The 13,890-nt window shown below is 44.6% G+C and overlaps 1 protein-coding gene across 1 annotated transcript; it reads right to left on the bottom strand.

Annotated features, from left to right (window-relative positions):
• Positions 1-922: 922 nt before the first annotated feature.
• LOC118403720 lies at positions 923-5,919 on the bottom strand. The gene is made up of 2 exons (XM_035802502.1): positions 2,644-5,919; positions 923-2,025 (listed from the first exon to the last, which is right to left on the bottom strand). The coding sequence occupies exons 1-2, from the start codon at positions 5,777-5,779 to the stop codon at positions 1,547-1,549; spliced, it is 3,615 nt and encodes a 1,204-aa protein (XP_035658395.1). The 5' UTR covers positions 5,780-5,919; the 3' UTR covers positions 923-1,546.
• Positions 5,920-13,890: the final 7,971 nt, after the last annotated feature.

Raw genomic sequence — 13,890 nt, 5'->3', positions numbered from 1 at the left:
GTGAAGTCGAATGTTGGCGTTGTTATAGTTCGTTTGGAATTATTCTGAATAGAGCACCGAACGTCACAGCATATGTTCCGCAATTATTCAGTCCAACGAGTTCTTGTGTTGACTGATTGTTTTCTGAATATACGTTACAACGTCAAACACTTTCAGTGGCCAGTATATGATTTTGGTAGGGTATATAGTCAGCATCCTTTACGTACAAGATATATCAGAACTAACCTGGGTACCATCCGATTTCTACCGCGGGGTTCCTTAACATTCGCTGCCCTAAAATGCATTTTCATGGAGATAAATATAGCCTCAGTGAATATTTCATGGACGTGACAAACAACATCCTCAGGGAAAGGGAAATAACTAAGGCAATTTTAATTTGTTCCTATGGATGACATCCTCTGTGAATCCAAAACTGATGCGAGCGTGCGAATAAAAAGAGTTTCACAAAAAAATGCTACCCCATTATGAAATCAAAATGGCCAGGAAGGTTGAACAAATGACTGAACACACAGAATATAGTATACCGAACAATTTCTTCTTCATTTTATGTTCTTTCACATCTTCTTTTACCTTGTAATATTCTATGACATTTGCATACGTTTTCCGATATTTATTTTTGCAATCCACCGCATACATTTGCTTATTCTGAAGCTGTTTTGTACGATTTTAAGTATGGTTGAAACCTTTTTTTATTCTGGAAACGGCCGGAAATTACGCTCGGATGTCACCCAAATCAACATGGCCTAACTCGTAGTCGAATCCTATGTATGAATAGATTTTCGTCTCTGCACTCTCTAGAATACAGACACACATTCACACGCACAAACACACTCACACGCTTACATGTAAACATCACGTTAATTCTGAGACTTTTAGAACTTACCAACGAAAGTAACCAAATCAACAGTAAGACAAGCAAGCGCAAATTGGCGTGAAGATTTATTCCGGATGAAACATCTTTCTGTTTTTTACAATTTACAAAGACACACATGATATATTTGTACATTTTAAACAAGTATATATACACACACATGATCGCCAGGCGTGATGTAGTTGACTCAAGGATTTTACAAGGAAGGTACGAAGCGTTAAAATCCATTTTAAGTTGTGTATTGACATTGACGCTGTTGCAAAAACGTTAACATTAGTATAATTTTGGTCAGCCACATACAACGGTTTACATTAACTTTCCTTTCAAAGCCGATATAGGGAATTCGCACTGTGACGTTACCAACACGTATACGTATTGACAGCATGTGTGACCAATGCGCACATAGCTTTACAACACTAAATATTGCCATCGTACATGTATATTTATGGACACCTGGCAACTTATTGTTATTTGACTCTTACAGAAAACGCTTGAATTGCGTCCCCTCTCTGCGCAGTTGTAATAAGGTCTTTCTAGCCTGAGGTGCAGTTGATTCTTTCATTTTCCTTTTTCATCATTGTTTATTGTGTTTCTGATACTCCAAACATCAAACGTGAACAACGAACATATATGTGGAGATTTCTGCCACGCCGGTAATATGTTTATGTCGACAAATCAGTCGTCATCCGAGTAGAAGCTTGAGTCGCTCTCTTCTCCGGATATCCTCGATTTAATCGAACTTTTGACCCTCGTGAAGCTACCTTTGATCTTGCCGACTAGCTTAGAGGGGGTGAGCCTGCCGCTAGATTTCTTAGAAGTGCTTGGTTCTTCATCTTCTGCTTTACTATCGGCTAGTGAAAGCTTCCCCTGGTGCCCTTGGCGCGTCGAGCCCTTTTTCCTCTTCTCAGGCTGCATGGGACCGGATCCCACCAGATCCAAAAGTGGCCGCGGCGATCCTGAGATTCCGGACATCAGAAACTCCATTGTTGGTAAAGCAGGAGGATTGGGTCTAGATGTATATCTGATTTCGGACATCAGAAACTCCATCGGCGGCAGCGTAGGAGGAGAGGGAACCCGTCCGGACATATCTGATATTCCGGCCATCAGTAGCTCTATTGGTGGCAAAGTCGGGGGCGAGGGGACTCGTCCGAATCCTGCCCCATGCATCATGAAGTGTGGCGTGGCTCCTGGAAGACTTGGGCGCCTCAGCTGCTCTGTGGTCGGGAGTGGTGGCGGTTCAGGGATAATGCCAACCTCCATTGTACCCACGGTTTCGCTGGCCTCTGCCACATTTTCTACTGTTTCATCACCCTTCGTGACCTTAGTCTTGTGCGTCATTTTGTTTGAAGCTGTAGTGCTCCTCATAAAGGTACCACCGCCTTGTCCATGGCCTGGAGACATCAAAGAAGCCGGGTTCTGAGGGGCTGCTAGAGCCGAAGGTCCTGCCATTTGTAGCGCCATGTTAAGCTGTGGTGTGGCTTGTGGAAGACTCGGGCGCCTCAGCTGCTCTGTGGTCGGGAGTGGTGGCGGTTCAGGGATATGGCCAACCTCCATTGTACCAACGGTTTCGCTGGCCTCTGCCACATTTTCTACCGTTTCATCACCCTTCGTGACCTTAGTCTTGTGCGTCATTTTGTTGGAGGCGGTAGTGCTCCGCATGAAGGTACCTCCTCCTTGTCCATGGCCTTGAGACAAGAGTGAGGACTGAGGGGCTGACAGAGCCGATGGTCCTGCCATCTGTACCGCCATGTTTTGCTGAGGCCGCCCGAATCCACCTGAGATTCCGGCCATCAGTAGCTCCATAGGTGGCAAAGCCGGGGGCGAGGGGACTCGTCCGAATCCACCTGAGATTCCGGCCATTAGTAGCTCCATAGGTGGCAAAGCCGGGGGCAAGGGGACTTGTCCGAATCCACCTGAGATTCCAGACAACAGTAACTCCATAGGTGGTAAAGCCGGGGGCGAGGGGACTCGTCCGAATCCTGCCCCATGCATCATGAAGTGTGGTGTGGCTCCTGGAAGACTTGGGCGCCTCAGCTGCTCTCGGGTCGGGAGTGGTGGCGGTTCAGGGATATGGCCAACCTCCATTGTACCCACGGTTTCGCTGGCCTCTGCCACATTCTCTACTGTTTCATCACCCTTCGTGACCTTAGTCTTGTGCGTCATTTTGTTGGAAGCTGTAGTACTTCGCATGAAGGTACCTCCTCCTTGTCCATGGCCTTGAGACAAGAGTGGCATGGGCAAGGCAGGTGCGGCAGAGCTGTGTGACAGCAGACCCATAGTTGGCGCAGCACTGGGAAGTGCTAGTCCAGCCGGTGGCGCTATCTGGGCATGTGCACCAAGGCCGAAAGCCGGCATCGGCGGTGGAGTCGGGATACGCTCAGCCTGGACAGTCGCGACCATGTGCGATGCTTCTGCCGTGTCCTCAGTCTCCCCTGTAGACGTCTTCCTCCTCACAGTGGTAGAGTGTTTCAAGTTGGTTGCCTGGGACTGAAGCCGGAAGGACAAACTATCGTTTCCAGGTGAGCTGGACTGCATGTGCCCGGGCATCACGTGATCCCTTCTTCCCATTGCATCATGCAATGCTTGGCCCAGCGTCACCGATGATAAAGGAGACATGGACATTGGGTGTGCAGATAATAAACCCAGGCCAAAGGACGGCAGGGGCGGCGGTGATGGGACTCTGTCGGCCTGAACTGTGGCGACCATGTGCGATGCCTCGGCAGTGTCTTCCGTCTCCCCTGTAGACGTCTTCCTCCTCACAGTGGTAGAGTGCTTCAGCTGCGTCGCCTGGGACTGCAGTCGGAAGGCAAGACTGTCCCTTCGAGGTTGCATCATGCCATGTGTTGCGTCCCTGCTCTCTCCAACATCACGCAAGGCTGTTGTAAGGGCCGTGTCTGGGACTCCCTGGCTTGTGCGGTCCCTGCCAACAGGACTAGCGCTGCCTCGCGGGGAGGGGTTGAACTCGACGTGCCTGAAGCCCTGGCTCTGAAACCGACCCAGGTAGTTCGGCGGGACATACGGCCTGGCAGCCTCCGGCGGTGGTGCCTGTTCCTTCGGCATCTCGTCGTCCGACTCGTCACCGCCCAACAGATAGTAGTCAGGGGGAGGAAGAGGGGGAGCTGCCGGCGGTGCAGCGAACTGGGCTTCCATCATGGTTGCCATTGTAGCAGTCTCAGTGGACACCTCGGTACCATCTTGCTCTCGGGAACTGACGGTGGCGCGCTGTCCCACCTCTGCCGTCTGTGTCGTGTATACAACAGGAGCGGCCTGTGCTGGCGCACTGCCTCCTGGGAGACAGCCTGGCAGTGGGGGAGGAGGAGGCGGAGGGGTGAACGCAAGTGTTGTCTTCCTCACCGCCTGACTGGTCTCCAGAGAAGCCGTGTCTTTCTTCTTGCCTTTCCCGTATTTGGTCACAGTGCTCTTCTGCGACACGGCACTGGACTGAGAGGTGAAGTGCAGGGCCTCCGGTGCCCCTCCAACAGCCATGCTGAGCTTATCCTCTTCGCGGACTTGAGGAGTGCCTGCGAAGTAGACACTGGAGTTCTTTCGCCCGCTGAAGATGGTTGGTTCCTCTTCGGTCTCCGCATGACACGCCATCTTGAGATCGGAGTGTTTGGAGTGCCTGAGGGAGAGGTTGCTGCAGGATAGGTCCAGGCCAGGTGGGGGCGGGCCTAACTCGTGCACCATCACCTGCCTTTGGATCTCTCGGACCCAGTATGCCAGCGCCTTGTTGTTCGGGTTGTGGTTCTTATCAAACTTCTTAACCCACGGCCTAGGGTCGGGAAAGTCCTCTAACTCCCCGAAGAAGTTTGCGGTGGTTGTGAATTTTCTCCGGTTGGCTCGACGGCGTCTTTCTTTCCTTATAGCCTCCTGCCTTTCTTCCAACTCATACTTCTTGACTGCGCCTTTGATGACGTTTGTGGTGAAGATCTTTGCCAGCTTCTGTATCTTCTCCTCTTCCTCCTGTTCCTTAGTTTTGGGGGCATCGCCCTTCATGAACGCCAATCTGTTTCTCATGGTCCAGGCGATCGCCTTAGCGATAGTTTTGAACTTCTTCTTTTTCGGAGGCGCCAACTCCTGTCTGGCGTTGTAGATCATCTTCTGGCGGAGGATTTCGTTCGTCTTGGAGCATCTGATCCGCAGCGTCTTTCCAGATGCTGTCCGGATCTTCCCTTGTCTCACATCGGCCATCGTAGTTATCGACTGACTTTTGTGGAGATGCTCTGTTGTTGCACCCTGGGAGTCGCGCCTGTGCACGAGCTCTTGTGTGCTCTCCCTCTGGTGAGTCTCCGTCGTTTCACGAGAGATCGGCTTGAACTTCGTGATCTGCGAGAGGAGACCGAGGTCTTCTCGTGAGCACTCGCCCTTGATTCGGTTTTTCTCGGCGTGGATGAGTCCGGTTATGTCAAGGACAGAATCCATCATGTCCATACCTGACTCACAGCTGCCGCTGGACATAGACGAGCAAGATTCAATTTCAATCAGTAGGTCTGAAGTGGCGGATTCGATAAGGTTTTTGGCAAAAATGGTTGTGACGTTGTTGTTGGAGCCACCTTTGAACATCTTGCTGACGCTGGTCGCACTGCGGAGGACTGTTGGGTCTTTGATCAGTTCCTCTGCATATTTTGATACATCTGTGTTCGACTGCGCAGGGGAGGGGGGCGCAACGCTTAGTGTGGGACCTAGCCCGGCACTACTGCTAGCACTACTAGCACTAACTTCTAACTTATCTTCCACAGTATTCATTTTCTCTTCTGATGTTTGCTCCTTTTGCGCAACGCTTACTGTGGAACCTATCCCAGCACTACTGTTAGCACTACTAGCACTAACATCCAACTTATCTTCTACAGTATTAATTTTTTCTTCTGATTTTTGCACCTTTTTAAAACAACTTAACAATTGATGCATAGACTACGTTAAAAAGTGTTTGGTTTGCTGCAGACTGACGAACTCGGCTCTCGTCGGTGATGGTGGTAGGCGGGGATTGACGAGGATGGCCGAAGTCTGCCGAAGTCTACCGAAGCTGCTTGTGGCGAGCTGACGTTGTCTTTCGGAGAGGGAGAAAAAAATAATTACTTCTTGCTCGAGCAGTACGATGCAAATAATTTGCGGGAAAAACTATTTATATTTCCGCCTAGCGCATTGTATCATGCACGCGTTTAAATTCAAATTATTAATTGATAAAAAGTGAAGGTTTGATTTCTAGACAGACCTAATCTACAGCTATGGTTGATCAGTGTCACGGCTGGAGTAGGAAGACATGGTGATGTTGATCTTGATGTTGTTCGGAAGAAATAACGCTCCCTGACGGTTGTTTCTGGTACCACACCAACGTCACGACCCAGTGGCTTTGTGACTGCAGGTGCACATGAGTTTCTCGTGATATATTTTCACGTGTCTTTGTTATATATCAACCATCGCTATAGGGTAACAATATTTTGTACCGAAATCATCCACAATCCATAAAACTTACTCTAAAAAAACGATTGCTGCAACTAAATGTGGTGATAAAAATCACATAACGGGGGCCGCCCTAAGATGCTGCGTATTTTTACGCGCTCGAACTCACGGCGCTCCATCACTAGTTTCCAAGGAGTGGTCAAGTTTTGATCAATGAATTTTTAACACATTCATCTAAAGACCATACTTGAATAGATAATGCATTCATACGGTTCATGAACCCTTCAACCTCTGCGTTACAACTGGCAAACATTTTTGGGCTGATTTTGGGCTGCGTTAGACAGTGCGCCCTAACTTGTCACGCTTTTGTAATTTGCTCTCTTCGGAAGCTGGTGACCAATTTAGATAAACATAAGTAAAACTTCTGATCTAATGATATATTAGCTTTCTTTTGACAGTAGAATTGTGATTGTGTGTACTTCTTGTCTTCCGCGAGAAAGGCTGATTCTATCACAATCCAGGTCGTGTTTTCATGGGAAATGGGGGAAACGGACTGCATGCGGCGGCCCGACTAACAAAATCATTACGAAAAACGACAACGCCAAAATCACAACAACAAAAAAAAAATTAAAAAAATTGTGCACGTATTGGGAAACACATTCGACATCACTCTGTGAAGTTTCATAATTATAGAGGGCACGAATCATTTGTTACAATAACAAATATCTTGGGCGTTTGCTCGTCTGCCACCTGCGGGGCCACACTCCCTGGGGAACACAACGGCGGTGATGCTTATGTTGTTTTTTCTATGGCCAGTCTTTTACTCAACAAATATTTGAAGACCAATGTTTATAGTGTTTTGTGAAGCTTTAATTCTTATAAGTATGGCAGTTGTCTGGCTGTTTTGTACTGGTTGTATATTCAGGGACACGAGCCACCAATACCTAGTAACAGGTGACCACAGTGATTCGGCGCTACCAACATGATTGTGAAAATTCTGTCTTCAAAAAAGAAGGGAAGTGAATATGTGTAAGCATTTTTTAATAGAAAAAAAAGCTGTTTGTTTGGACTTGGTTTATTTACCTTTCTAATCATCATAGTCAGTGGCAACAAACACGGCGTACGTATGCATAATAAGATCAGCAAAAAATCCGTGGCATCTTAGGGCAGGAACCATCTTAGGGCGGCCCCCGTTACACACACACAAACATGCATCTCTGTTTCAATGTGTACAGAGTAAAGTAGAGTTCCCACTAGAAATATAATCATAATGATATGGATGTTTCATATCTACACATATCCTACTGCCTGACAACGTATCTGATATATGAAACTAGATACCTCTCTCATTCTTTCGCTTCAATATCATAAAAACATAACTAAACCTGTGAAAACAATTTGTACAAACGGAGTCGCATTATGGCACCAGCCTGTCTCATGTGTCAATCAATTCAATCCTCTACAAGTGAATTAATGAGATAGCACACTTCTATTTCATTATTTCACTAGAAGATGAGATAGTACCCTTCAAGGAGGCTATATCAAATAACATCCTTGTACAACATGTACCTTCTATCTCATTATTTCACTAGTAGAAGAAGAACAAAATCTTCGTTTGCTAGTGAATTAATCAGATAGCGCTACTCTAGTAAACCACGCGGTATTCAAACGGAGACACTAAAGAAGATTTTATTTTGTTCGTCGGCTTACAGAACGCCAAAACATTATTCTATGCCCTCAACGCAAAGTGTCGCCATGAGGCGCCACCTGCCGTAACAAGACGGTACTTCAGATGATGTCGTCAACCTAAAACGCAAAACTTAACCTAGTAGTGATTCAATCCCTGATATCCTATAAAATGAATACTTACTTGTATATGATTTCATAACCGGCGCGAGTTGTCCCTACCTTGAGTTGGTTGATGTTCGCTGATGTTTTCTACGCTTGCTAATGTATTGAACATTCATCGCGCTCACAATTATGAATATCACATTTAGATGTTTTGTTCTTTGCACAGCATACTGTTCACGACTTTGATTTGAACCAAAAAATTTCCACGGATTTACCTACTACTTTCGTGGTAACGTGTGAAAAATATGAAGTGCGATAAAACAATTGTACGTCCCGGCAGCGCGTCGCAGCAACATGGTTATAGCGGGGCCTGCTCGCAGTGCTAATATCTGTATGTAATATATGTACATTTTTATAGATAACAGCAAAACAACAACAAATGAGTGTCTCACCTGAAGCCCTGTGGTCTCGACTACTGCGCTGTAAAAAGAACGGTTAGAAAAGTACTGAATCTTTATTTAGTTTTCTGAGAAAATTGCGGCGATGAGCGAGAGATGCGACGATGGCGTCCTCTCTTCAAGGTGACTCGCGGTGAATTGTTTACGACTATTGTTGCGCTGTGACGTAACTTGCAATTGACGTCACTAACGGCAAAAAGTGAAGATGGACATTTGGTTCTAGAACAGCTTTAGGCGGCGGGGGGAGGGGGTGTGCGTTTCGATTTGAATGTTTTTGATTCACCTGGACTAAATCGTGGATGATTCGTTTCATACAAATCGAGTAAGTCTAGTTGTTAGATCTTGAAAAAAGAAGGATTTAGGATTTGCTACTAAATCTAATAACGTTTCAAGTCACTTGAACTCAACTCATTACAGGTGAATAAAGACTAACTCCAGCATGATCACGCAGAAGGCACGTGAGCCGGCACACGTAAACACGTGATCAGCATGCTGAAAGCACGTGACAAGGCTTGTCGGTTGATAGTATCGACGTTACACTGTACAAGTCTCAGCTTTGTGAGTCAAAGATCAAGTTATATCAAGTTATAATCCACAAACAGGCAAACTGGCGGAGACCCAAAAGAAAGGATCTTAAAATAGTTGCAAAGACATCCGGAGACAAAGTTATTTATGTCGCAGTTTTTTTGTTTTTTTTGTTCCAGGTATAGAAAGCATTTCAGTTAGACTGTTGGTTTGAAGTCAGGCCATGTTTATTTGATTATATGGATTAAATCCTCTGGATATCCCAATACTGATGCGAGCATTCGAAAAACGTTGGGCGAAAAAATCGTTCTCATTGTGAAATTGAAAGTTAAATAAATGACTGTACACACAGAATATGCTATAACGTTACCAAACAAAATCTCTTGGTTGTTGTTCTTTCAAATCTTTTTTTTTTTCGACTTTGGAAAACTTGGCTAGGGGCTCGAATACACTGTCAGTTCTTACTATCTAAATGTATATATACAACTCTATTCTTAGAATCTGCTCAAATATATTTATTGAGTTGCAATCAAATACGTAAGTACAAAACGGGCTGTTGAAATTATGATAATCGCTTTGAACAGCGTTCGTCATTCGAACGCCTGTTTATCTATGCTCTGGCCGGTGTGTCACCACCTGCCGTAACAGGATGGCACAGCACCTTGTTTCTTACACATGAAACGCAAAACTTAACCCACTAATTCAATCCCTGATATCCTCATTTTTAATCAATTTCCACTTTAAGAGGCGTTCATAACCCGCGCTAGCTGTACCTACCTGGAGTTGGTTGATGTTCGTTGATGTTTACTACGATCGCCGCGCTTGCAGTTCTACCACATTTAAAAGGTTCAGAGTACTACATGTTTCTTCAACAAATTGCGATTTTCGAGACTTTGATTCGCATATATAAACGAAACGTCTTAGTATCTACCTATGTATATACTGGTATCATGCTCACTTGTGGAAATATGACGTGCGATAACACAGTTGTACGTCCCGACAGCGCGTCGCAGCAACATGGTTAAAGCGGGGCCTGCTCGCAATGCCAATATCTGTATGTAATATATGTACATTTTTCATAGATAACAACAAACCAACAACAAATAAGGGTCTCACCTGTAGCCCTGCGGTCTCGACTACTGTGCTGTAAAATGAACTTTAGAAAAAATGAAATCTTTATTGAGTTTTCTGAGAAAATCGCGGGGCAATGGTTGAGAGATGCGACGTAGACGTCCTCTCTTCAAGGTGACTTTCGCCGATGTGTTTACAACTCTTGTTGCGCTGTGACGTAACGTGACGTCACTGACGGCAAGAAGTGACTGACTTTGGGTTCTAGAACAGCTTTAGGCGGTCGGGGGAGGGGGGCGTTTCGATTTGAATGTTTTTGATGCCTTAACTAAATCGTGGATGTTTCGTCGTAGCCGTCATAGCATGTGCAGTGAGAGTGCACCTAGCGGTAGGTATCGGGGTTCTTTGAGTACAAAACTTAGTGCCGTATTTTAAAGTACTCGAACTGCTTTTGACTACTCCAAGGACAGTTGGATGGATATGCAGTCATTTTGCCGGAACTTTGGGAAGTCATGATAGTTGTTGTTCTTCAAGGTTATGTTCACTAATAGTTTATGGTTCACACTCCACACGAACTGTATGCTAAGTGTATGTATTTGTCAATTTTAATGCTATACTATATGTGGCAGGTGTGATTTAAGTTAAGTTATGTGTATGACCTATGCATAAGTGTATATTAATGTATTGCGCTGTGTATTTATAACTTTTCTTTGTCATTGCATGTACAAAGCATTAGTATGTCATTTTGTTGTAAATTTGGCATACATAAAAGTAATACATATATGTAGTTAAATCAGTCTTCACTGCTGAATATAGATATATGATTTATTAGACGTTTCAAACAGCATCCGCTGTTTTTTCATCAGTAATAGAAAATAAAAGTATACAAAACTTACGGAAAAGAATACTTCTTATTGTTCTAAACAAACAAAACGGGCAACAGCCAAAGTGTTCTAAAGTTTTCAGTAAATAAGCAAAGCGGGAAACTACAGAGGTGAGTGCATTTAGGTAAAGCCACAGCGTAACACCCCGGTATACAAGAGTAAATAGCATTCAGTAGCATCATATGGAACATTTTAAACTGTATCATGTTTAATATCAGTTCAGTTCAAATAATTCATTCCAGCGCATAGTTGGTTCTTCACATCTGCTAGTATAGCCATTTGAGGCACGCAGTTGTACTGTTGCTACATCTTATTCGCTGCGAGTGGAACAATTGTGTTATCTTACAGGCTGACGATATACTGTAAATGCATGTAAGTTCGCGGGAATTTAATTTCGCGGTAGCGGAAAAAAGGACTTTTCGCGGTGGTTTTAAGTTCGCGTTGACACCATAGACTGCAGTCTAATACCATAATAGAAAAATTTTCGCGGTGGTTTTAAGTTCGCGGTAAAGCGGTCACCGCGAAAACCGCGAACATTTCTGCATTAACAGTAGTTGACAAAACTAAAGTAACAAAGTTTCATTTAATGGTGAATAATTGATTGAAGTCCAATGTCCTAGAATAGCGTCTATTCAAACAAGAAATCTTTTTAAAAAAGCTGTGCCTTGCCGCGTATTTTATGTTATTTTGGTAAGTTAGACAAGATTCTACGCTTTAAAAAATCCATGTTCCACATGTCGCCCCCTCCCACCCAAGTTCCTACATGCGGAAAGCTTTGGTGACTTCTCCAGGTGCCAATCCAGTCCCAAATCTTCTTTTCACACAATACAAGCTCTATCAAGGACATTCATAGTCACAAATGCCTTTAAAAGGACTAAATGTACTTACCTGGCTACTAATCCCCTAGTTGATATTGTTCCTATGTGCACCTCTATGTGCACCTCTTACGAGGAACTGCTGAGAGCGACACCTAGCAACTTCAGTAGGAAATGCAGCAAAGATCCCCGAGTGTATTGGGGGATATTGGAAATTTACCTCATTATCATAATTTATGTCAGATGAATTATTGGCACATTAAACAGGTTCTGTAAAACTTTTTGACCCACAATAAATATGCATTTTATTTTTCATTACAAAATAAGTTCCTTCTGATGCAATTTGTGATATATCTTTATGTAACATGGTGAGTTAAAGCGTAGATTTATTACGCTGGACCACATACAGTAACATGCGTCTAGAAGAGAGTTTTAATACTCGCCTGGAATGTACCATTGTCTAACTAAGTTATGAAACTCGGCAAGGAAAGAAGGGCCTTTGGAAGGGGCTTTGGAAGGGCTGGGTTAAAAGGTCCGTCTATTGATCCATGGATCCATGGAAGAACGCTGGCATAAGGCCTTGCCGCTAGCGCGGCAAGGCAAAAACTTAGCCATCTTGTTTCTTTTACCCATCTTGTTTTGTTTTTGTGCTGTCTCATTATTTTTGCATTCTGCATAAAATGTACTTACCGCATAAAGAGCTAATAGCTAGCAGTACGACAGTTTGGGTGGTAAACGGAAGCTTGATGCCCAGCTCTGTCAATTCCCGAGATCAATATGGTGTTAAAGTCTCCAACAATAATCAATTATGAAACTTTATTAGGAATGACTTTGTATGGCTGCAGTGCCGCTTTTTGACGGCAGGTTGCGCCCCTTGTGCACACATTACGCGATTGAGGGAGGGGGTTCCATTAACTAGAACTTTCTTGTATACCTACTAGATTTACTCGATTTTTATGACGAAACATCCACGATTTAGCTCAGGCATCAAAAAACATTCAAATCGAAACGCCCCCCTCCCCCGGACACCTAAAGCTGTTCTAGAACATAAACTCAGTCACTACTTGCCGTCAGTGACGCCACGTACTTACCGCATAAAGAGCTAATAGCTAGCAGTACGACAGTTTGGGTGGTAAATGGAAGCTTGATACCCAGCTCTGTCAATTCCCGAGATCAATATGGTGTTAAAGTCTCCAACAATAATCAATAATGAAATTTTATTGCAAGATCATGCCCGAGGGCTAATTACAAAGTTAGACAGTTGTATACAGAACATGACTGTCTATCTAAGCTATCTGAGGGGGTTGACTTCTTTTTTCGTATGCAATGGGAGATGAACTGTCCAACATTTTCGTATATAAACGGGTTAACCAACTTAAGGGAGAAGACTGTCCACAGCGGACTACAAGTTGCTAACCACGCGAAAGTAGTGAGCCAGCGGTCACTACGGAGGATGGTACTCAGGCTAGAATCGCCCTCCCCCGTCAATAACTTACGCCAATGCCTACTGAGATGCCAGTGAAGGACGCTACTAGGGCTGGGTATCGGTACAGCGTACCGGTACAAAACCGTTTTTTTTCTTATTGGACCGGTCCAGAAAAACCGGACCTAAAAAAATTAGGTGGTCCGGATGTTGGACCGATTAGAAAATTAACAGATTATTTTATCAGGCATTCACATGTTTTGGCGCTTGCAGGTGGAAGAAAATAACAAGAGTGAAGTAGAGTAGAGTTTATAGTAATTTCTACCAAGTTTACAGCCAATTGTACAGGTGCAGTTAACGTTGAAAGATTATAAAACGCCAGTGTAAGTCTCCACCAAACAGATTTCTTTATAGTGAATGGACCATTGGTATGAGTCATACTGCATCAGTTACAGGTTCAGGTCCGGACCCTGGACCTGATCCTTTGGACCTGAACTGGACCTGGACCTGAATTTTCTGTACCGGTACCCAGCCCTAGAGGCTACTAATATAGCGGGATTTTCATTTACGCATGATGAGTTTGAAATTCGGTAAGAAGGTTATCCTAACGCGCTCCCTATCCAAAGCCGAGAAAGGTGTTCTAGAACCACCGAAT

This window comes from Branchiostoma floridae, chromosome 16 (assembly GCF_000003815.2).
Source record: "Branchiostoma floridae strain S238N-H82 chromosome 16, Bfl_VNyyK, whole genome shotgun sequence".
NCBI lineage: Eukaryota > Metazoa > Chordata > Leptocardii > Amphioxiformes > Branchiostomatidae > Branchiostoma > Branchiostoma floridae.
The sequence above is the reverse complement of the archived record's forward strand: the minus strand, read 5'-3'. Positions and strand labels throughout refer to the sequence as shown.